We start from the raw sequence: 24,626 nt of genomic DNA, 5'->3' as shown, positions 1-24,626 counted from the left end.
CCAGTGACATCTTTATATGTCTCTTTTTGTGCCATGTGCAGCCCATTATATTAGTGCAATATATTACAAAAGTAAAATACATTTGAAACTCTGTCTCTTCTAATATGAGGTGATATTGAGTTTGCAACCCATGGTTGCGTTAAACAGTTTGTTGAGGTTTGGTATTTGCTTTTTATAACTAATTAGTGTACCCATTGGTATACTGAAAATGTGTATAGGATGGTGAAATATGTAGATATCATGCAACACTAGAGAAACATCAGGAAACTATTAAGAACAGCTTTGTCTAAGCCATCAACTTAAGGATGACTGAAGCCGTTAATATTTTTTGTTATAAGCACTGAACCAGGGCTATACAAGTGGGAAATAATCTATCAAAGGCTTACAATAGTGTAAAGAAAGAATGCCCAATTTATGTGTAAAATATGTCTTACCTTTCTAGCGGAGTCCTTGCTTTTCCAAAGCAAAATTTCTGAATCTGTAAGGCCAAGTTCCCTCAGAGAAGCGGTTTCCCTGTCGCTCTCCTGCATGTGCTGGAACTGAGATAGAGTCAAAGTACCTGCTGCCTCCTCGCCAAAAGGCTTGTATACTGTAGCTGGTGCAAAGCATCTTTTCTTAGACAGGCACCTATAATCAAAGTGGGAAAACTCACAGTTCTAAGAATTATAGACTGAGGAAATGCAACCCTTTTTAAGCTATGTGCTCTGCAATCCCTTAAAGGCAACAAAGTGACCAGAACTGGGCAGAGAAGTTGTGAGCAAAACTATGTAATATAAGGAATGAGAATGGCCTTTCTTTTACACCTCCTCAAATCCTAAGTATATTATCAATGGATGTACACTGAGACATGCATGACAATACAAAAGCCATATACACTAATCAAAGTGTGTGTAGGCCATAAACGATTGTACAGCTCCTTCCGTCTACTAATAGTGCTGGCGCACATGTAGCACCAGCTCTATTTTCAGAGGGCATTCCCACATTTGCATAGGAGTGTGGACTCATGCAAATGAGAGGATCACTTTCACTCTGTGCCCGTGCCATAAACAACAAACAAAAAAACAAATCTGCAAAAATTGCCGGGATCACACAGGACTTCCACAGGATTGTTTTTAAAAAGGGCTCCTTCGCTTAATGAATGGGAGGAGAGCACGGGGGCCCCCTCCTCTAGCTTTTACAGGCACCAGGGAGCTCACCCAATGGTGAAATTGATGTATATAGGGAGGGAAGAGGCATGGCTACACCGCCCTGTGCCATCACAGGGCCTGGGGTGCCCACCTCAACGGCTTAAATTAATGTATATGGGGAGGGGAGCCATGCAGCCCACTCCCTGAGCAAAACAAAGCCCTGGGAGCCCACCCCAGGGGCTGAAATTACTCAAAATTGGATGGGGGCCGTGCAGCCGCACTCCCTGGGCTTTCATTTGCCCAAGGGAGCCCATTCCTCAGGGTCTGCTCGCTAGCAGCGTCCTAGGGATCCCAACCCCGGGACACAGTGCCTTCCTTGCCCGCCAAAGCATGGGAAGGAAGCTTGTGTTTGCTCCTGCTTGGTGGGAGCATTTTTTTCAATTGTCCACCACGCAGGTGCAAACACAAAGCATGCTTCCAGTGGGAAGGAGCTTTGAAAATCCTCCCGCAGTATGGGAGCACACTTTACATCTGTTTTCCTGCCTGATTCTATGCGGGTAGGGAAACAGATAAAAATATTGCTCCCACGCAAAAGGAGCAGACTGAGTAGCTGCTACCTGCGGGCTGGAGCAATGGCATTTCCCGTAGAAAGCTTGGAGTCAGCCCCCAACAAGTGTATGGTGGGTGCCCTGGGTGGTCATCAGGGCACCCATCTTGAATAGTGAGGTCCCAGGAGACGGGGTTCTCAGAGCTGGAAAAGGCTTGGGGAGGAGGGGGTGGCACAGCCCCCTCCCCTTTAATTAAAATAAAAAACTGCCATGGGGGTGGGGTGCCCAAGGCCTTATAAAGCCAAGTGAGGATGACCATGTGGCCCCCCTGACATTTAATTTTAAAAAAAGACTCTGGGAGATGTGGTCGCCAAGGCATAATAAGATTATGGGAGAGGGGCTGCGTCCCCCCTCCCCTTTTAATAAAACAATAAAACACAGCCCTAGGGTATGGCGTCTCCAGGGCTTAATAAAGCTCAAGGAGGGGCCATGCGCCCCCCCCCCCCCTCCTTTCACTAAAAAAAGGCTCTGGAGGATGGGTTTGTCAGGGCCTAATAAGGCTGGCGAGAGGGCCACGAGGGCCCCCTCCCCTTTAATTAAACAAAACGGTCCAAAGGGATGTGGTACCAGCGCCTAATAATGCTAATGCGGGGATGGGGTGCTAAAACGTCTTTTCTCCATGCAATTTGTCACAGGACCTTTAGACAATGCTACAGTTATAATGGCTGAATAGAAATACACCACGTTTGGCAGAAAGCTAGAGCCTGCTTGCTTTTCTGATTTGGTGTAAATCTGTTCAGTAGTTTTTCAGATATTAAGGTAAAAAATGTATAGATATTTCAGGGTGCAAAAGCTTTGATAGTATCGCAAAGGTCCGTGGCACTGCATGCTCATAACAAGCAATCTGATTGGCTGGACAAAAAAATAAAGGTCATGAGTGGACAAAAAATAAAGGTCAAGCGTGTTGCAGAGTGGGCTAGTAGGTATAGTTAAAACAAATATTACTTCATGTTAAAAGAACCGTAGAAACACACTGAAAAAAGTTAAGGTTTAAGTGATGTTATAATTTGGTGAACATGTCAGTTAAAATGTACGATTTTTTAACTCAAACGTTTCATTGAAATTCACCAGGTATAGCTAACTACAGTAACTAGAACTCGCGCCCACGCCATACACTGCTTCACTGTGCATGGTGGGGTGCAAATTGTAGTTACTTGAGTTAATTACAACTGGTGAATCAGTGTTTTTTTGTTTAATAAGTTACATTTTAACGGACATTTTCACTTAATATAACGGCACTTTAACCTTTTTTTCCAGTAAATAGATAGATAGTTATATAGACAGTTAGACAGACAGACCTGAAAACGTATCTTCTCAGCATACAATGCATAAGTGCATCCAAGGTTTAGGGACGATACACGTGAAACGTGATCAAAGCTTAAGAAAACCTTTTCACTTTATAAGAGTCAAAATGATTGTTTTGTGGATGTGATAAGAAGCTGAATGTGTTTAGAACGTGCTATACATGTTTGTTATCAATCCCTCTATAACACATGTGAATTAACAGCACAGTGTATGCTGCTGGACGTTTACACTCACCGTTCCACAGAGATCGATGTATCTAGTTGGTGCTGAAGGAGGCTCTTAAGCTGTCTTTGTCCTTCTGTCTCCAAGTCCTCCAAGATGAAGTCGTCGCTGGAAAGGCTGCTATTAACCCTAGGCAGAGAGCGAGGGAAAGAATAAAAACACACATTACTAATAACCTCGGCGCCAGTAAATAGGATAGCTATTGCACCTTATCGCCCCGCTTGAAGCGAGGACTTAAAAACAAGGTGAGGATTAATACCTAGCGCTGTTAAACACTCAAAAATATTATCCAATGTTTCTTTGCCTTCACTTAACTGAACGAAAATCTAAAATGCACATGGCTAAAGAATGAACAAGCATTTGCAATACAATAGGTCTTGCATTAGGAAAGATTGAGCTATTTCTATTGTAAATGACAAATTTGCTATTTATGTATTGGTTTTGAAAATAGCGTAATTAATAGCTTTGTCATTTACAATGCCAATAGTTTTAACTTTCGCAAATGTGACACCTATAGCATTTGTAATGCAATATGTGTTGTATTTACGTGACTTAGATGTATTGATATTACAAATAACAATGGCTTTTAATTTATTTAAATAATTAATACTTAAATAAAATGTATTGTAATTTATAATGGCAATAGCTTAAACTTTTGTAAATAACTTTTGTGAAGATTATGTTCAGTGTATTTTATTGTGACGAAAATCCAAGAACAGAAGTGAAATATTAACATATTTTTGTGACATTTGTAATAAAGCTTGAAACACTGAGAGAACATATTTGAAACAGTTGTAATTGAATGGTTGCACAGATTGATGCTGTGGTCGCGCTGAGTGATTTTGTGGTGGTGACGAGTGATGCTGTGGCGTTCAGTGATGCTGTGGTAGCGCATAGTGATGTTGTGGTGCCCGTGAAGGATGCTGTGGTGGTGCTGAGTGATGCTGTGGTGATGCGATAGATAGATAGAGTGAGGATGATAGGTAGATAGATAGATAGATAGATAGATAGATAGATAGATAGATAGATAGATAGATAGATAGATAGATAGATAGAGAGAGTGAGGGCGATACATTGACAAATACATAGAGTGAGGGCGATCGATAGATAGAGTGAGGGAGGGAGATAGATAAGATAGATAGGGGGCGATAGATAAGATAGAGTGAGGGCGACAGATAGATAGAGTGAGGGCAATAGATAGAGTGAGGGCGATAGATAGATAGACCGATAGAATGAGGGCGAGCGATAGATAGATAGACAGATAGAGTGAGTGCGATAGATAGAGTGAGTTTGATAGATAGACAGAGTGAGGGAGATAGATAGACAGATAGATAGAGTGAGGGCGATAGATAGATACAGATAGGTAGAGTGAGGGCGATAAATAGATAGAGTGAGGGCGATAGATAGATATATTTACTCTGTTTGGAAAACACGCCCTACAGAAATTAACAATGAAAAAAGAGAACACTAGCATTCTACAGCATGCACAAGATCACTCAGTGAAATCAGCAGTGACGTGCTTCTAGAAAGCTCCCCACAATTGTTGGAGTTTTTTTTTAAAGGTTTATAACAAGAGATTTATACAAATGCAAAGAAAGCATGTTAATACAAATCTAATAAAATACTGGTGGTTGTGAGTGGGAAGCGGTATACAAACGAGAGAGCAAGAAAGCAAATCGTCTCCCACGAAGTGCTGAAGTAAAAAACAAGCAGTAAACACCCCAATTGCACCAAATGAAAAGAAAAAATTGATATAGAGTGAACACGTATAAAATTCAAAATAAGCTATATATATAGATTTGTCACAACTACACAAAAACTATAGTTCATCCAAAATATGATGAAATGTGCACCAAGTGAAGCACAGTGCAAGTGAACAAGTATTAGGTGCATGGAGAAAGTTAATTAAAAAGAGAAACAAAGTCTCTGTTTTGGCTTATACAATAAATTATTTGCAAGGGGACAGACTTCACCCAATATGAAGGCTGCAATGCATAGAATTATTTGCAAATGGTATAAGTCGAAGCATAAGTTCTTTGACCCCTAGCAACACCTTTTCATGGGTCTTCATCAAGACAAACTAAATGTAGCATACTACAATATAAAAAGGTATAGTTATGGGCCCCACCAATGGTAGCTAGAAGAGTATGAACTGCTGAGGTAGCTACACATCTTACTTCTACTACAGCAGTCCAACAGTATCCAGAAGACTAAATAAGAAATATGTATCATAATACACACAAAATGCAAGTGTTAATGATTAAGTGCCAACGGTCACACCGGTAGACCCCTGCTGAAATTAAGCCCCCAGCCCAAGAACGCGCTCATTCTAGGCGCTGCCTACAAAGGTTCCAAGTAGAAGCAGCGCTTACAAACATTACTGTATCTATTTTTTTTTAACAGTTACATCTGTGCCTGTTAAAGGTTTGTTTAGATAAATGAAAACAACTTTTAAATTCAGAAACATGAAAACAGAAAATGAAATTACATTGCTTCACATTTACAGGTAACCCGCAATCCACCAGGTGCTAAATGATAATTATTTACAGAGGCAAATTAAAAGAAGGCCAGGGAGACGTTGAAGTGTGCCTTTATCACAGTGTGTATCGCAGTTTGTCAAAAGGGAAGTATTTATAACAACGTGCTCGGCTCACTGAGATACATGTTGGAGTGTTGGATATTACTATTGCCACCCAATTATGAAAGTAAGTCAGTTATTGCGACCTGCACAGGGACGGGTACCAATTGTGCTTTATTAATTACACTTTATTATGCGCAAATGTGAGGAGCACAGATAGGCATGAAATTCACTAGTAAAAGAAGCGCAGACACAAAAGTGAAAGCGCCCTCGACCGCACTGTGTTAATAAGTGATAGAATCCGCAACAACAGGGGAGGAAAGCAGCCGTGCGCCACTGCTCTCTCCTGAGATCCAAACGCCATGGGAAGGAATGTTTAGAGAGGAGTGAAGGGGGCGGGTGAGGAGCCAGTGAACGGAGATAGATTGCAGTGATAAGAAACAGTACACAGACTGTTTACTCTAAAGCTGTTTGTTAGGAGTATGGGAGGGGTGCTGTGTCTGCCTCCTGTTACAGTGATAGGGCTGGTGTGCTTCCTATGTGGGCAGCACAAGAGCACAGATGTTGCCGTGGCCCCGACACCTTGGCTGAATAAAATAATAATAAGCAGAACACAGATAACTTGCACTTTTGGGTGTTAAAAAACAGAAATAGCATATTCCTTAAGTAATATGTAGTACAACATGCCCAGAGTAAGCACCAGGAATTAAATGCCAATGTGCGCACTGATAGACCCCGGCTGAAATTAAGCCCCTAGCACAAGAACACGCTCAATGTAGGCGCTGTCTACAAAGGACTTAAGACAAGGCCAGAGAAATTTTAACTATTTACAGAGGCAAATTAAGACGAGGCCAGAGAAACGTGGGAGCGCACTATGTACCATGGACTAGCACGACCCTTCCCTAAGTAATATAATCATAATACGCCCACAATGCTAACAAAGCAGTCGAAAGCGGCCGAAAGGGGAGAAAGGAGGGGTGAGTATAAGCCGAGGTGACAATAAAGGCCGCTGTGGAGGAAGAGGGGCAAGCAAGACAGAGGCATATCGAGCCAGCGATGCGGAGGAAGAGATAATAAACAAGAGATGTTACCACTCTTGCTGACCGTGTTCATACCGCACGGACTGCCCGTGCAATGGAGGGCGGGGAGGGGGGGTGGTGTGATGTGAGCGCAGGACAACCCCGTAGCTGCAAAACGCGCTTGAAAAGGGAAACCCTGTAGGCTCTCATCTATAGTTCATTCATTTGTATTTTGGGGGGTCAAAATATGAGGGGGAAAATGCAATTGCCCTTTCCATTTCTTCCTCACATTTAAACCACGTGCTTCTCGGTAAAAGGGAAGAGAAGTCTGACTACACATGAGGCCAAATGACGGGGAAGAAGCGCAAAGTGAGTGGAAACGCTACGGTTCTCTAAAGAGCAGCTTCTCTGCTAATGTTTGCTTCCCGCCTATTTACATGTAATACTTGCGAGTGAGAGCGCATTTTTATCCTCCAGCTCACGTGCGGCGGTTGAATGAATAGAGTGTTTTTATTTATTTTTCAAGCAAGTTAAGGGGCCAAAAAGTATATTACTTAGGCACATTACTGTTTTTTCAATTAAAAAAAGACCGTCACCCACTCACGGACACAGGAGGTTAGTGGCAAGAAATCTATTCTTACTGCTGAAAACGGTACTGTGCCTTGCAAAACAGTTTTACAAGTGATTTACTTTAAAGAAAGAATAATTGATCCATGCTGCACACTAGGGCCTTGATGGGATTTGAAAATACAAACTTCAAAGCACTTCTTTTAAAAGGCACCTTCTCAGTTTCCATGCCAACGTGCCCCAACAACAACTTTAAGTTGTAAGCTTTGCATGGGTAGTGCAGCTTTAACCCCTAGTAAGCTTTGCATGGGTAGTGCAGCTTTAACCCCTAAAAATTGCATCATGGGGAAAGAATAGGGGCAAGATGGATTACTAATTCTTAAGTTTGTATGCAAGGGTACTGTGGTCTCACGCAAACGGCTAACAAAGCAAGCGATGGGCGCTCTGTGCTGGGGGAGGGCCATTGCCTGTAAGAACTCGCGGCGGACATCAAAGGAAGGGTGGGAGGGATATTGGCGAGCGAATGGTGAGGGGTTTGTGCAGCCTGGTGAGCTGAAGTGGCAGCAGAGGCGGAACGCGCGCACAAAGTGTCTGGTAGCAAATGGCAGCTGTTCACAATGCGCATGGTTGTGCTCACATGCACTGTACCCAATCCGCAGTTTGGGTACACATTTGAAAGCCTTACTATAATCTCGCCAGCATCCCTAATGGGATTGCTTAGGCGAGACCTAAAAATGGGCTCACTTATATGACATCAAAGTCATATTGGATAAAGGATAATAAGAACAGCAAATTGCCCTCCTTCGCAGGTAATATTCCATATAGAGTGTGTAACTTGAGCTAGTAGGTCTCAACTAAAATGAACTAATATTTACTTTTTTATAGTGACAATTTACACTTTAAACCCAGCCCCTCAATTATAATACCTTACACACTATTTCGACCTAATGCAGTTTTGTTTTTACTTGTACACTTTCTCTGACACCTCTGAAGCAAAACTATATCTCTCGAGATGCGCAAATAAAAAGTACTGGCAACGCCAATAGGTCTTGCTCATGCAACATCTATTAGCTATTTCAATGTTTTTTAGCCATGTTGCACAGCAGCTGTACGCACGGCTAAAAGTAAAGGAAAAAAGCGCTGTAACGCAACCAGCAGTTACAGTATCGTAGCTCTTTTCTTTTCAGTCATGCTGCACAACAGCCAGCTCTGCTGTACAATATGGCTAAATATACACACATTGGCAAACCCAATAGATCTTGCATGGGCGTGATCTTTGGCTCATGTGTTGGTTTGTGTGTGAGGCAAACTGGAATAGGAAAGATTCAAATGTACAAAATGAATCCGGCAGCAAAGGTGAGCCCCTATCTTTGCAATGGTTTTGCTCCCAGGTATGGTAAAACAGAATATGGAAGATCTTTCTTATCAATCTTAATCCCTACTAGAAGGGATACAGTTAGGAAGGAACAGAGAATGCAGACATTTATTGACTTCAGAAATCTGCCCAGTGGGTACACAGCAGAACAGGCTTAGATGTGAGTGTGGGTAGGTTTTAGGTTAAAGGATTATCGTATGCTAGCAGGCTTCCTTATTTTGTGGGTGCGGGCAAACGTTGGGGTGACTTCATAGGTCAGCTGTATAATATATATATATATATATCCACACAGAACACCCCTCCAGCAGGAAAGGATAAGAGGCCACACAAGGGGTTTCAGAGGGAGCCGTTTATTCAGGACTGCAAGGCAAGATGCATTTCGGCGTGAGAGCCTTCTTCTGTTGCCACAGCTACCGCGTTGAAACCCCACCCCACGTCTTTAAGTGTCCATCTCCCACCAGATTGGCAGGTAGTGAGTTCCACCCCCAAGTCACATGGTTGTAGTCCGTAGTGGCTCAGAAACACTCCAACTCCCAGAAGCCACTGCTCCTGGTGAGAATAGTTGCGGGTTGGAACACCATGTAGAGGGTAAAGGCGCAGTGATGAAATGAGGAGTTCTCACGGTGTCAATGAAAGTCCCACATGCTCCCTCGGGTCCCCTTATCATTCCAACCTCTGAAGTGCGGAGCAGCCTGGACTTGAGACGACAATACCGTGATTTCGGCTCTTCGTGCAGTCACGAGCTGCGCCTGGCAGGAGTCCTTGGCTGACCTTGCGATAGAGGTGAGCAGAAGTGGTTCCGATAACTCGGACGAAAGAGAGCAGCTTCGACAGCTGATGCCAGCAAAACTTCTGCCGCTTAGTGGAACGGAGCCTCCTGCGTACAACTGGCAAGTACGCAATTTACATCCACACAGAACACCCCTCCAGCAGGAAAGGATAAGAGGCCACACAAGGGGATTCAGAGGGAGCCGTTTATTCAGGACTGCAAGGCAAGATGCATTTCGGCGTGAGAGCCTTCTTCTGTTGCCACAGCTACCGCGTTGAAACCCCACCCCACGTCTTTAAGTGTCCATCTCCCACCAGATTGGCAGGTAGTGAGTTCCACCCCCAAGTCACATGGTTGTAGTCCGTAGTGGCTCAGAAACACTCCAACTCCCAGAAGCCACTGCTCCTGGTGAGAATAGTTGCGGGTTGGAACACCATGTAGAGGGTAAAGGCGCAGTGATGAAATGAGGAGTTCTCACGGTGTCAATGAAAGTCCCACATGCTCCCTCGGGTCCCCTTATCATTCCAACCTCTGAAGTGCGGAGCAGCCTGGACTTGAGACGACAATACCGTGATTTCGGCTCTTCGTGCAGTCACGAGCTGCGCCTGGCAGGAGTCCTTGGCTGACCTTGCGATAGAGGTGAGCAGAAGTGGTTCCGATAACTCGGACGAAAGAGAGCAGCTTCGACAGCTGATGCCAGCAAAACTTCTGCCGCTTAGTGGAACGGAGCCTCCTGCGTACAACTGGCAAGTACGCAATTTACATCCACACAGAACACCCCTCCAGCAGGAAAGGATAAGAGGCCACACAAGGGGATTCAGAGGGAGCCGTTTATTCAGGACTGCAAGGCAAGATGCATTTCGGCGTGAGAGCCTTCTTCTGTTGCCACAGCTACCGCGTTGAAACCCCACCCCACGTCTTTAAGTGTCCATCTCCCACCAGATTGGCAGGTAGTGAGTTCCACCCCCAAGTCACATGGTTGTAGTCCGTAGTGGCTCAGAAACACTCCAACTCCCAGAAGCCACTGCTCCTGGTGAGAATAGTTGCGGGTTGGAACACCATGTAGAGGGTAAAGGCGCAGTGATGAAATGAGGAGTTCTCACGGTGTCAATGAAAGTCCCACATGCTCCCTCGGGTCCCCTTATCATTCCAACCTCTGAAGTGCGGAGCAGCCTGGACTTGAGACGACAATACCGTGATTTCGGCTCTTCGTGCAGTCACGAGCTGCGCCTGGCAGGAGTCCTTGGCTGACCTTGCGATAGAGGTGAGCAGAAGTGGTTCCGATAACTCGGACGAAAGAGAGCAGCTTCGACAGCTGATGCCAGCAAAACTTCTGCCGCTTAGTGGAACGGAGCCTCCTGCGTACAACTGGCAAGTACGCAATTTACATCCACACAGAACACCCCTCCAGCAGGAAAGGATAAGAGGCCACACAAGGGGATTCAGAGGGAGCCGTTTATTCAGGACTGCAAGGCAAGATGCATTTCGGCGTGCGAGCCTTCTTCTGTTGCCACAGCTACCGCGTTGAAACCCCACCCCACGTCTTTAAGTGTCCATCTCCCACCAGATTGGCAGGTAGTGAGTTCCACCCCCAAGTCACATGGTTGTAGTCCGTAGTGGCTCAGAAACACTCCAACTCCCAGAAGCCACTGCTCCTGGTGAGAATAGTTGCGGGTTGGAACACCATGTAGAGGGTAAAGGCGCAGTGATGAAATGAGGAGTTCTCACGGTGTCAATGAAAGTCCCACATGCTCCCTCGGGTCCCCTTATCATTCCAACCTCTGAAGTGCGGAGCAGCCTGGACTTGAGACGACAATACCGTGATTTCGGCTCTTCGTGCAGTCACGAGCTGCGCCTGGCAGGAGTCCTTGGCTGACCTTGCGATAGAGGTGAGCAGAAGTGGTTCCGATAACTCGGACGAAAGAGAGCAGCTTCGACAGCTGATGCCAGCAAAACTTCTGCCGCTTAGTGGAACGGAGCCTCCTGCGTACAACTGGCAAGTACGCAATTTACATCCACACAGAACACCCCTCCAGCAGGAAAGGATAAGAGGCCACACAAGGGGATTCAGAGGGAGCCGTTTATTCAGGACTGCAAGGCAAGATGCATTTCGGCGTGAGAGCCTTCTTCTGTTGCCACAGCTACCGCGTTGAAACCCCACCCCACGTCTTTAAGTGTCCATCTCCCACCAGATTGGCAGGTAGTGAGTTCCACCCCCAAGTCACATGGTTGTAGTCCGTAGTGGCTCAGAAACACTCCAACTCCCAGAAGCCACTGCTCCTGGTGAGAATAGTTGCGGGTTGGAACACCATGTAGAGGGTAAAGGCGCAGTGATGAAATGAGGAGTTCTCACGGTGTCAATGAAAGTCCCACATGCTCCCTCGGGTCCCCTTATCATTCCAACCTCTGAAGTGCGGAGCAGCCTGGACTTGAGACGACAATACCGTGATTTCGGCTCTTCGTGCAGTCACGAGCTGCGCCTGGCAGGAGTCCTTGGCTGACCTTGCGATAGAGGTGAGCAGAAGTGGTTCCGATAACTCGGACGAAAGAGAGCAGCTTCGACAGCTGATGCCAGCAAAACTTCTGCCGCTTAGTGGAACGGAGCCTCCTGCGTACAACTGGCAAGTACGCAATTTACATCCACACAGAACACCCCTCCAGCAGGAAAGGATAAGAGGCCACACAAGGGGATTCAGAGGGAGCCGTTTATTCAGGACTGCAAGGCAAGATGCATTTCGGCGTGAGAGCCTTCTTCTGTTGCCACAGCTACCGCGTTGAAACCCCACCCCACGTCTTTAAGTGTCCATCTCCCACCAGATTGGCAGGTAGTGAGTTCCACCCCCAAGTCACATGGTTGTAGTCCGTAGTGGCTCAGAAACACTCCAACTCCCAGAAGCCACTGCTCCTGGTGAGAATAGTTGCGGGTTGGAACACCATGTAGAGGGTAAAGGCGCAGTGATGAAATGAGGAGTTCTCACGGTGTCAATGAAAGTCCCACATGCTCCCTCGGGTCCCCTTATCATTCCAACCTCTGAAGTGCGGAGCAGCCTGGACTTGAGACGACAATACCGTGATTTCGGCTCTTCGTGCAGTCACGAGCTGCGCCTGGCAGGAGTCCTTGGCTGACCTTGCGATAGAGGTGAGCAGAAGTGGTTCCGATAACTCGGACGAAAGAGAGCAGCTTCGACAGCTGATGCCAGCAAAACTTCTGCCGCTTAGTGGAACGGAGCCTCCTGCGTACAACTGGCAAGTACGCAATTTACATCCACACAGAACACCCCTCCAGCAGGAAAGGATAAGAGGCCACACAAGGGGATTCAGAGGGAGCCGTTTATTCAGGACTGCAAGGCAAGATGCATTTCGGCGTGAGAGCCTTCTTCTGTTGCCACAGCTACCGCGTTGAAACCCCACCCCACGTCTTTAAGTGTCCATCTCCCACCAGATTGGCAGGTAGTGAGTTCCACCCCCAAGTCACATGGTTGTAGTCCGTAGTGGCTCAGAAACACTCCAACTCCCAGAAGCCACTGCTCCTGGTGAGAATAGTTGCGGGTTGGAACACCATGTAGAGGGTAAAGGCGCAGTGATGAAATGAGGAGTTCTCACGGTGTCAATGAAAGTCCCACATGCTCCCTCGGGTCCCCTTATCATTCCAACCTCTGAAGTGCGGAGCAGCCTGGACTTGAGACGACAATACCGTGATTTCGGCTCTTCGTGCAGTCACGAGCTGCGCCTGGCAGGAGTCCTTGGCTGACCTTGCGATAGAGGTGAGCAGAAGTGGTTCCGATAACTCGGACGAAAGAGAGCAGCTTCGACAGCTGATGCCAGCAAAACTTATGCCGCTTAGTGGAACGGAGCCTCCTGCGTACAACTGGCAAGTACGCAATTTACATCCACACAGAACACCCCTCCAGCAGGAAAGGATAAGAGGCCACACAAGGGGATTCAGAGGGAGCCGTTTATTCAGGACTGCAAGGCAAGATGCATTTCGGCGTGAGAGCCTTCTTCTGTTGCCACAGCTACCGCGTTGAAACCCCACCCCACGTCTTTAAGTGTCCATCTCCCACCAGATTGGCAGGTAGTGAGTTCCACCCCCAAGTCACATGGTTGTAGTCCGTAGTGGCTCAGAAACACTCCAACTCCCAGAAGCCACTGCTCCTGGTGAGAATAGTTGCGGGTTGGAACACCATGTAGAGGGTAAAGGCGCAGTGATGAAATGAGGAGTTCTCACGGTGTCAATGAAAGTCCCACATGCTCCCTCGGGTCCCCTTATCATTCCAACCTCTGAAGTGCGGAGCTGCCTGGACTTGAGACGACAATACCGTGATTTCGGCTCTTCGTGCAGTCACGAGCTGCGCCTGGCAGGAGTCCTTGGCTGACCTTGCGATAGAGGTGAGCAGAAGTGGTTCCGATAACTCGGACGAAAGAGAGCAGCTTCGACAGCTGATGCCAGCAAAACTTCTGCCGCTTAGTGGAACGGAGCCTCCTGCGTACAACTGGCAAGTACGCAATTTACATCCACACAGAACACCCCTCCAGCAGGAAAGGATAAGAGGCCACACAAGGGGATTCAGAGGGAGCCGTTTATTCAGGACTGCAAGGCAAGATGCATTTCGGCGTGAGAGCCTTCTTCTGTTGCCACAGCTACCGCGTTGAAACCCCACCCCACGTCTTTAAGTGTCCATCTCCCACCAGATTGGCAGGTAGTGAGTTCCACCCCCAAGTCACATGGTTGTAGTCCGTAGTGGCTCAGAAACACTCCAACTCCCAGAAGCCACTGCTCCTGGTGAGAATAGTTGCGGGTTGGAACACCATGTAGAGGGTAAAGGCGCAGTGATGAAATGAGGAGTTCTCACGGTGTCAATGAAAGTCCCACATGCTCCCTCGGGTCCCCTTATCATTCCAACCTCTGAAGTGCGGAGCAGCCTGGACTTGGGACGACAATACCGTGATTTCGGCTCTTCGTGCAGTCACGAGCTGCGCCTGGCAGGAGTCCTTGGCTGACCTTGCGATAGAGGTGAGCAGAAGTGGTTCCGATAACTCGGACGAAAGAGAGCAGCTTCGACAGCTGATGCCAGCAAAACTTCTGCCGCTTAGTGGAACTGAGCCTCCTGCGTACAACTGGCAAGTACGCAATTTACATCCACACAGAACACCCCTCCAGCAGGAAAGGATAAGAGGCCACACAAGGGGATTCAGAGGGAGCCGTTTATTCAGGACTGCAAGGCAAGATGCATTTCGGCGTGAGAGCCTTCTTCTGTTGCCACAGCTACCGCGTTGAAACCCCACCCCACGTCTTTAAGTGTCCATCTCCCACCAGATTGGCAGGTAGTGAGTTCCACCCCCAAGTCACATGGTTGTAGTCCGTAGTGGCTCAGAAACACTCCAACTCCCAGAAGCCACTGCTCCTGGTGAGAATAGTTGCGGGTTGGAACACCATGTAGAGGGTAAAGGCGCAGTGATGAAATGAGGAGTTCTCACGGTGTCAATGAAAGTCCCACATGCTCCCTCGGGTCCCCTTATCATTCCAACCTCTGAAGTGCGGAGCAGCCTGGACTTGAGACGACAATACCGTGATTTCGGCTCTTCGTGCAGTCACGAGCTGCGCCTGGCAGGAGTCCTCCGCTGACCTTGCGATAGAGGTGAGCAGAAGTGGTTCCGATAACTCGGACGAAAGAGAGCAGCTTCGACAGCTGATGCCAGCAAAACTTCTGCCGCTTAGTGGAACGGAGCCTCCTGCGTACAACTGGCAAGTACGCAATTTACATCCACACAGAACACCCCTCCAGCAGGAAAGGATAAGAGGCCACACAAGGGGATTCAGAGGGAGCCGTTTATTCAGGACTGCAAGGCAAGATGCATTTCGGCGTGAGAGCCTTCTTCTGTTGCCACAGCTACCGCGTTGAAACCCCACCCCACGTCTTTAAGTGTCCATCTCCCACCAGATTGGCAGGTAGTGAGTTCCACCCCCAAGTCACATGGTTGTAGTCCGTAGTGGCTCAGAAACACTCCAACTCCCAGAAGCCACTGCTCCTGGTGAGAATAGTTGCGGGTTGGAACACCATGTAGAGGGTAAAGGCGCAGTGATGAAATGAGGAGTTCTCACGGTGTCAATGAAAGTCCCACATGCTCCCTCGGGTCCCCTTATCATTCCAACCTCTGAAGTGCGGAGCAGCCTGGACTTGAGACGACAATACCGTGATTTCGGCTCTTCGTGCAGTCACGAGCTGCGCCTGGCAGGAGTCCTTGGCTGACCTTGCGATAGAGGTGAGCAGAAGTGGTTCCGATAACTCGGACGAAAGAGAGCAGCTTCGACAGCTGATGCCAGCAAAACTTCTGCCGCTTAGTGGAACGGAGCCTCCTGCGTACAACTGGCAAGTACGCAATTTACATCCACACAGAACACCCCTCCAGCAGGAAAGGATAAGAGGCCACACAAGGGGATTCAGAGGGAGCCGTTTATTCAGGACTGCAAGGCAAGATGCATTTCGGCGTGAGAGCCTTCTTCTGTTGCCACAGCTACCGCGTTGAAACCCCACCCCACGTCTTTAAGTGTCCATCTCCCACCAGATTGGCAGGTAGTGAGTTCCACCCCCAAGTCACATGGTTGTAGTCCGTAGTGGCTCAGAAACACTCCAACTCCCAGAAGCCACTGCTCCTGGTGAGAATAGTTGCGGGTTGGAACACCATGTAGAGGGTAAAGGCGCAGTGATGAAATGAGGAGTTTTCACGGTGTCAATGAAAGTCCCACATGCTCCCTCGGGTCCCCTTATCATTCCAACCTCTGAAGTGCGGAGCAGCCTGGACTTGAGACGACAATACCGTGATTTCGGCTCTTCGTGCAGTCACGAGCTGCGCCTGGCAGGAGTCCTTGGCTGACCTTGCGATAGAGGTGAGCAGAAGTGGTTCCGATAACTCGGACGAAAGAGAGCAGCTTCGACAGCTGATGCCAGCAAAACTTCTGCCGCTTAGTGGAACGGAGCCTCCTGCGTACAACTGGCAAGTACGCAATTTACATCCACACAGAACACCCCTCCAGCAGGAAAGGATAAGAGGCCACACAAGGGGATTCAGAGGGAGCCGTTTATTCAGGACTGCAAGGCAAGATGCATTTCGGCGTGAGAGCCTTCTTCTGTTGCCACAGCTACCGCGTTGAAACCCCACCCCACGTCTTTAAGTGTCCATCTCCCACCAGATTGGCAGGTAGTGAGTTCCACCCCCAAGTCACATGGTTGTAGTCCGTAGTGGCTCAGAAACACTCCAACTCCCAGAAGCCACTGCTCCTGGTGAGAATAGTTGCGGGTTGGAACACCATGTAGAGGGTAAAGGCGCAGTGATGAAATGAGGAGTTCTCACGGTGTCAATGAAAGTCCCACATGCTCCCTCGGGTCCCCTTATCATTCCAACCTCTGAAGTGCGGAGCAGCCTGGACTTGAGACGACAATACCGTGATTTCGGCTCTTCGTGCAGTCACGAGCTGCGCCTGGCAGGAGTCCTTGGCTGACCTTGCGATAGAGGTGAGCAGAAGTGGTTCCGATAACTCGGACGAAAGAGAGCAGCTTCGACAGCTGATGCCAGCAAAACTTCTGCCGCTTAGTGGAACGGAGCCTCCTGCGTACAACTGGCAAGTACGCAATTTACATCCACACAGAACACCCCTCCAGCAGGAAAGGATAAGAGGCCACACAAGGGGATTCAGAGGGAGCCGTCTATTCAGGACTGCAAGGCAAGATGCATTTCGGCGTGCGAGCCTTCTTCTGTTGCCACAGCTACCGCGTTGAAACCCCACCCCACGTCTTTAAGTGTCCATCTCCCACCAGATTGGCAGGTAGTGAGTTCCACCCCCAAGTCACATGGTTGTAGTCCGTAGTGGCTCAGAAACACTCCAACTCCCAGAAGCCACTGCTCCTGGTGAGAATAGTTGCGGGTTGGAACACCATGTAGAGGGTAAAGGCGCAGTGATGAAATGAGGAGTTCTCACGGTGTCAATGAAAGTCCCACATGCTCCCTCGGGTCCCCTTATCATTCCAACCTCTGAAGTGCGGAGCAGCCTGGACTTGAGACGACAATACCGTGATTTCGGCTCTTCGTGCAGTCACGAGCTGCGCCTGGCAGGAGTCCTTGGCTGACCTTGCGATAGAGGTGAGCAGAAGTGGTTCCGATAACTCGGACGAAAGAGAGCAGCTTCGACAGCTGATGCCAGCAAAACTTCTGCCGCTTAGTGGAACGGAGCCTCCTGCGTACAACTGGCAAGTACGCAATTTACATCCACACAGAACACCCCTCCAGCAGGAAAGGATAAGAGGCCACACAAGGGGATTCAGAGGGAGCCGTTTATTCAGGACTGCAAGGCAAGATGCATTTCGGCGTGAGAGCCTTCTTCTGTTGCCACAGCTACCGCGTTGAAACCCCACCCCACGTCTTTAAGTGTCCATCTCCCACCAGATTGGCAGGTAGTGAGTTCCACCCCCAAGTCACATGGTTGTAGTCCGTAGTGGCTCAGAAACACTCCAACTCCCAGAAGCCACTGCTCCTGGTGAGAATAGTTGCGGGTTGGAACACCATGTAGAGGGTAAAGGCGCAGTGATGAAATGAGGAGTTCTCACGGTGTCAATGAAAGTCCCACATGCTCCCTCGGGTCCCCTTATCATTCCAACCTCTGAAGTGCGGAGCAGCCTGGACTTGAGACGACAATACCGTGATTTCGGCTCTTCGTGCAGTCACGAGCTGCGCCTGGCAGGAGTCCTTGGCTGACCTTGCGATAGAGGTGAGCAGAAGTGGTTCCGATAACTCGGACGAAAGAGAGCAGCTTCGACAGCTGATGCCAGCAAAACTTCTGCCGCTTAGTGGAACGGAGCCTCCTGCGTACAACTGGCAAGTACGCAATTTACATCCACACAGAACACCCCTCCAGCAGGAAAGGATAAGAGGCCACACAAGGGGATTCAGAGGGAGCCGTTTATTCAGGACTGCAAGGCAAGATGCATTTCGGCGTGAGAGCCTTCTTCTGTTGCCACAGCTACCGCGTTGAAACCCCACCCCACGTCTTTAAGTGTCCATCTCCCACCAGATTGGCAGGTAGTGAGTTCCACCCCCAAGTCACATGGTTGTAGTCCGTAGTGGCTCAGAAACACTCCAACTCCCAGAAGCCACTGCTCCTGGTGAGAATAGTTGCGGGTTGGAACACCATGTAGAGGGTAAAGGCGCAGTGATGAAATGAGGAGTTCTCACGGTGTCAATGAAAGTCCCACATGCTCCCTCGGGTCCCCTTATCATTCCAACCTCTGAAGTGCGGAGCAGCCTGGACTTGAGACGACAATACCGTGATTTCGGCTCTTCGTGCAGTCACGAGCTGCGCCTGGCAGGAGTCCTTGGCTGACCTTGCGATAGAGGTGAGCAGAAGTGGTTCCGATAACTCGGACGAAAGAGAGCAGCTTCGACAGCTGATGCCAGCAAAACTTATGCCGCTTAGTGGAACGGAGCCTCCTGCGTACAACTGGCAAGTACGCAATTTACATCCACACAGAACACCCCTCCAGCAGGAAAGGATAAGAGGCCACACAAGGGGATTCAGAGGGAGCCGTTTATTCAGGACTGCAAGGCAAGATGCATTTCGGCGTGAGAGCCTTCTTCTGTTGCCACAGCTACCGCGTTGAAACCCCACCCCACGTCTTTAAGTGTCCATCTCCCACCAGATTGGCAGGTAGTGAGTTCCACCCCCAAGTCACATGGTTGTAGTCCGTAGTGGCTCAGAAACACTCCAACTCCCAGAAGCCACTGCTCCTGGTGAGAATAGTTGCGGGTTGGAACACCATGTAGAGGGTAAAGGCGCAGTGATGAAATGAGGAGTTCTCACGGTGTCAATGAAAGTCCCACATGCTCCCTCGGGTCCCCTTATCATTCCAACCTCTGAAGTGCGGAGCAGCCTGGACTTGAGACGACAATACCGTGATTTCGGCTCTTCGTGCAGTCACGAGCTGCGCCTGGCAGGAGTCCTCCGCTGACCTTGCGATAGAGGTGAGCAGAAGTGGTTCCGATAACTCGGACGAAAGAGAGCAGCTTCGACAGCTGATGCCAGCAAAACTTCTGCCGCTTAGTGGAACGGAGCCTCCTGCGTACAACTGGCAAGTACGCAATTTACATCCACACAGAACACCCCTCCAGCAGGAAAGGATAAGAGGCCACACAAGGGGATTCAGAGGGAGCCGTTTATTCAGGACTGCAAGGCAAGATGCATTTCGGCGTGAGAGCCTTCTTCTGTTGCCACAGCTACCGCGTTGAAACCCCACCCCACGTCTTTAAGTGTCCATCTCCCACCAGATTGGCAGGTAGTGAGTTCCACCCCCAAGTCACATGGTTGTAGTCCGTAGTGGCTCAGAAACACTCCAACTCCCAGAAGCCACTGCTCCTGGTGAGAATAGTTGCGGGTTGGAACACCATGTAGAGGGTAAAGGCGCAGTGATGAAATGAGGAGTTCTCACGGTGTCAATGAAAGTCCCACATGCTCCCTCGGGTCCCCTTATCATTCCAACCTCTGAAGTGCGGAGCAGCCTGGACTTGAGACGACAATACCGTGATTTCGGCTCTTCGTGCAGTCACGAGCTGCGCCTGGCAGGAGTCCTTGGCTGACCTTGCGATAGAGGTGAGCAGAAGTGGTTCCGATAACTCGGACGAAAGAGAGCAGCTTCGACAGCTGATGCCAGCAAAACTTCTGCCGCTTAGTGGAACGGAGCCTCCTGCGTACAACTGGCAAGTACGCAATTTACATCCACACAGAACACCCCTCCAGCAGGAAAGGATAAGAGGCCACACAAGGGGATTCAGAGGGAGCCGTTTATTCAGGACTGCAAGGCAAGATGCATTTCGGCGTGAGAGCCTTCTTCTGTTGCCACAGCTACCGCGTTGAAACCCCACCCCACGTCTTTAAGTGTCCATCTCCCACCAGATTGGCAGGTAGTGAGTTCCACCCCCAAGTCACATGGTTGTAGTCCGTAGTGGCTCAGAAACACTCCAACTCCCAGAAGCCACTGCTCCTGGTGAGAATAGTTGCGGGTTGGAACACCATGTAGAGGGTAAAGGCGCAGTGATGAAATGAGGAGTTCTCACGGTGTCAATGAAAGTCCCACATGCTCCCTCGGGTCCCCTTATCATTCCAACCTCTGAAGTGCGGAGCAGCCTGGACTTGAGACGACAATACCGTGATTTCGGCTCTTCGTGCAGTCACGAGCTGCGCCTGGCAGGAGTCCTTGGCTGACCTTGCGATAGAGGTGAGCAGAAGTGGTTCCGATAACTCGGACGAAAGAGAGCAGCTTCGACAGCTGATGCCAGCAAAACTTCTGCCGCTTAGTGGAACGGAGCCTCCTGCGTACAACTGGCAAGTACGCAATTTACATCCACACAGAACACCCCTCCAGCAGGAAAGGATAAGAGGCCACACAAGGGGATTCAGAGGGAGCCGTTTATTCAGGACTGCAAGGCAAGATGCATTTCGGCGTGAGAGCCTTCTTCTGTTGCCACAGCTACCGCGTTGAAACCCCACCCCACGTCTTTAAGTGTCCATCTCCCACCAGATTGGCAGGTAGTGAGTTCCACCCCCAAGTCACATGGTTGTAGTCCGTAGTGGCTCAGAAACACTCCAACTCCCAGAAGCCACTGCTCCTGGTGAGAATAGTTGCGGGTTGGAACACCATGTAGAGGGTAAAGGCGCAGTGATGAAATGAGGAGTTCTCACGGTGTCAATGAAAGTCCCACATGCTCCCTCGGGTCCCCTTATCATTCCAACCTCTGAAGTGCGGAGCAGCCTGGACTTGAGACGACAATACCGTGATTTCGGCTCTTCGTGCAGTCACGAGCTGCGCCTGGCAGGAGTCCTCCGCTGACCTTGCGATAGAGGTGAGCAGAAGTGGTTCCGATAACTCGGACGAAAGAGAGCAGCTTCGACAGCTGAATAATATATATATATATATATATATATATATATATATATATATATATATATATATATATATATATATATATATATATATATATATATATATATATATATATATATATATATATATATATATATATATATATATATTCACTGAAAAAACCATAGGTTTCACACCAGTTATAGTTAGGAATTAGCATTTAAAAAACCTATGAAATTCACTGAAAAAACCATAGGTTTCACACCAGTTATAGTTAGGAATTAGCATTTAAAAAACCTATTAAATTCACTGAAAAAACCATAGGTTTCACACCAGTTATAGTTAGCTGGAAATTTTACTGATATAAAACCATTGAAATTCCCACGTTATAGTTAGTCGGACTCACTATAACTTGCGCGTGCAATGCACTGCTGATGACATCACATATTACATCACTCATGACATGGTCAGTGACATCACTCATGACACCATCCTTGTGACATAGTGACAGACCTCCTTTCACTATAATGTAACCCTTGAGACACATATTCAAAAATAGAAACTGAAATTTTTAATAAAATGGAGATACCTATATCAGTTACAACAAGCAATTCAGTAATTCCACTATCTATATACACATCCACTCATTCACCAACAGTTCTATATAGTCACTCATACATATACTCACTCATCATATGAAGTGATACACCTATACATCCTGTTACACACCGACATTCATCCAAAAGTTACTCACACACATATTCACACGTGCAAATAAACTATTGAACATCCATTTATTTGAATATAGAGTTATACACACACTTCCACCTTACTTCTATTTAAAATTACACATATTTATTCTCTTAAACAATCACTTATAGAAACACATACTTATTTAAACAGGAACTCTTACAATCTCTTACTCTCACATATACTCACTTATATACATCAATATTCATATATACTAGATTAAAACATATGTAGTTACTGATAAAGACACTAGTGAGACAGTCATTCACTCACTAACAAACACATATAGACACTCATCCACCCATACAGTCCTGTACATATGCTGTCTTCAAAACACATACAAACAAAGAGTCAGTCACTCATGCATCTATGTGCTAAGTAATACCCCCACCAAACCATATAGACACTCATACTGATACTAATAAAAATATCTAATAACCCATATACATACACATGAGTGGATGTGTATTAGATGGTGGTATTACTGAATTGGTTGTTGTAACTGGTATGGGTATATCCACTTTTTTGAAAATATTAGTTTCTATTTTTGAATATGTGTTTCAAGGGTTACATTACACTGAAAGGAGGTCTGTCACTGTGTCACAAGGATGGTGTCATCAGTGATGTCATGAGTGATGTCACTGACCATGTCATGAGTGATGTAATATGTGATGTCATCAGCAGTGCATTGCACGCGCAAGTTATAGTGAGTCCGACTAACTATAACGTGGGAATTTCAATGGTTTTATATCAGTAAAATTTCCAGCTAACTATAACTGGTGTGAAACCTATGGTTTTTTCAGTGAATTTAATAGGTTTTTTAAATGCTAATTCCTAACTATAACTGGTGTGAAACCTATGGTTTTTTCAGTGAATTTCATAGGTTTTTTAAATGCTAATTCCTAACTATAACTGGTGTGAAACCTATGGTTTTTTCAGTGAATTTCATAGGTTTTTTAAATGCTAATTCCTTTGTATATCGAGTTTCTAACCTTTTTTTTTTTTACAATTTGCTGTTTTTTTTTAAGTATTCATTTTTTCTTATAATTTTTTTCTTTTGCGCTCTGGGTGCGCGCTCCGGGAAGCTTTCAGCTAAGCTCTCCTGTAAGCTTCTCCGAGAGCTCATCTGAAAGCGCACCCAGAGCGCAACTGTCGTTCGTGAAAAAAAAATATGAATGAAAAGTTAATAATAATGCAAAACATTTCGTACCATACAAATAAAATTAGTTTTTTTTAATATGGAAAATGATTATGCATTTCTATAAAAGATTGATGACGTCACTTCGGCGCGCAACGTAAGTGCCCTCGGAAGCGCATACGTGCGCGGCGCATAAACGCACGGAAAAGCGCCTACGATCGCGCCACGTTTGCGCCCCGGAAGCGCCTACGATCGCGCTGCGTAAACGCACCCGGAAGTGCTCCGGAGCGCGCAGCGTAAACGCGTCGGGTCATGTGACCCTCAAATAACACTTTTCATTGGTTGCTAACAGTTTTTTTTTACAATGAATGAAATCCCCACCCATTTCCTTCACTTCTTCTTTCACTTTTGTGACTGAAAGACCTGCCTTTTTTGCTGCTCCATATTCCTGGATTCATCATGGCTGCCAGACCATCCAGCAGTGAAGATGACTTCATTGATGAAGAGCCTCCTACCCCAAAGGTGAAGGAACATTTCATTTGGAAATTTTTTAAGTTTCCAGAAGGCCAGAAGAAGGTGAATGCACCAAAAGTAGAGTGCAGGATCTGCAAACAGGTCCTGTCACGGGGTAACCCCCAAAAAAAATACTCTTTTGGGAACTTTACGATGATCCGACATGTGGAGAGGAGGCACCCCCAGAATTTTGCCCGGGAAAGTGTCAGGGCTCTGGCACAGGAGGTTCCCAGAGATGGGGCCTCTACATCAACAGGAGGAGCAACTTCTTCTGGAAGAGAACAATCTCAGGGGCAGGTAGCAAACATTCAACCTGCATTCAACCATGGGGTCGTCAAATGCAGATACTGCAATCAACTCCTCACCTATGGGGAGCAAAGTGTCCTGCTCATGGTTCGGGCATTGGAGAACCATCACTGCCCTTCCCACCCCTAATTTTTTTCTTTTCTTTTTGCTCCTGTTGAGCAGTTTCTATTCCCTGTTTTTGTTCCTCTTCAGTTAAAAGAAGAAAACCAAAAGTTCTTTTCAGAACTACCTCCAATTCTCATCAAAGAGCTATAATCTTAAAAAATGAAGAGTAAGTGAAATATACTGCATTGATAATTGAAAGGAGAATGAGTAAGAAAGAACAGAAAGGTATGAGAGGTGAAAGGAAGTGAAGTAGGAGGAATGAAAGAAGGTGAGTGTTAGAAAAGAAAGTTATGACACAGTGAATAAACTGGAGTATTTCTGACATATCTGTAAAC

At 47.3% G+C, this 24,626-nt stretch overlaps 1 protein-coding gene across 1 annotated transcript in view; it reads right to left on the bottom strand.

Annotated features, from left to right (window-relative positions):
- Window positions 1-24,626, bottom strand: part of RBM41 (RNA binding motif protein 41) — a 163,055-nt gene that overhangs the window by 100,737 nt on the left and 37,692 nt on the right. The window contains exons 2-3 of the mRNA XM_086964649.1: window positions 3,275-3,391; window positions 435-627 (exon numbers count right to left, since the gene is read on the bottom strand). Of these exons, the coding sequence (XP_086820775.1) occupies window positions 435-627; window positions 3,275-3,391 (310 nt within the window). The remainder of the gene's footprint in view (window positions 1-434; window positions 628-3,274; window positions 3,392-24,626) is intronic.

This window comes from Lissotriton vulgaris, chromosome 4_1 (assembly GCF_964263255.1).
Source record: "Lissotriton vulgaris chromosome 4_1, aLisVul1.2, whole genome shotgun sequence".
NCBI classification, from domain to species: Eukaryota; Metazoa; Chordata; class Amphibia; order Caudata; family Salamandridae; genus Lissotriton; species Lissotriton vulgaris.
This window is presented reverse-complemented; position numbering and strand designations above follow the sequence as displayed.